The 338-nt window shown below is 51.2% G+C and overlaps 1 protein-coding gene across 1 annotated transcript in view; it reads right to left on the minus strand.

Annotated features, from left to right (window-relative positions):
* The window catches only part of mrps27 (mitochondrial ribosomal protein S27), a 22360-nt gene continuing 22022 nt past the window's right edge, over nucleotides 1-338 (minus strand). The window contains exon 11 of the mRNA XM_016451161.1: nucleotides 1-210. Coding sequence (XP_016306647.1) covers nucleotides 1-210 — 210 coding nt within the window. The remainder of the gene's footprint in view (nucleotides 211-338) is intronic.

Here is a 338-nt window from a genome sequence, read left to right on the forward strand (position 1 = left end):
TCAGAGGCTCTTCTGGTTCTTCTCTTTCGTCTCTCTTTCTCTCTGAATGAGCTGCTGGAGCTCAGCCTCCCAGACGCTCACCGTCCGCTGATATTCAGCGATATCTGCGTTTTCACAGGCCGCCAGCGTCTGCTGCATCAGAGCCGATACGAGAGACTCCAGGCTCCTCGAGTCGATCCTGTCCTGGGACACGAGTCGCTCCTTCAGCTCCTACCAAAACATCCAGCTCACAAATTAACCCTGTAAAGCCTGACATATAGTATCTATTAGAGCCCGACCGATATATCGTTTTGCCGATATTATCGGCCGATATGAGCTTGTCGCCGATATATCGTATC

Source organism: Sinocyclocheilus anshuiensis, unplaced genomic scaffold (assembly GCF_001515605.1).
Source record: "Sinocyclocheilus anshuiensis isolate Anshui unplaced genomic scaffold, SAMN03320099.WGS_v1.1 scaffold479, whole genome shotgun sequence".
Classification (NCBI taxonomy): Eukaryota; Metazoa; Chordata; class Actinopteri; order Cypriniformes; family Cyprinidae; genus Sinocyclocheilus; species Sinocyclocheilus anshuiensis.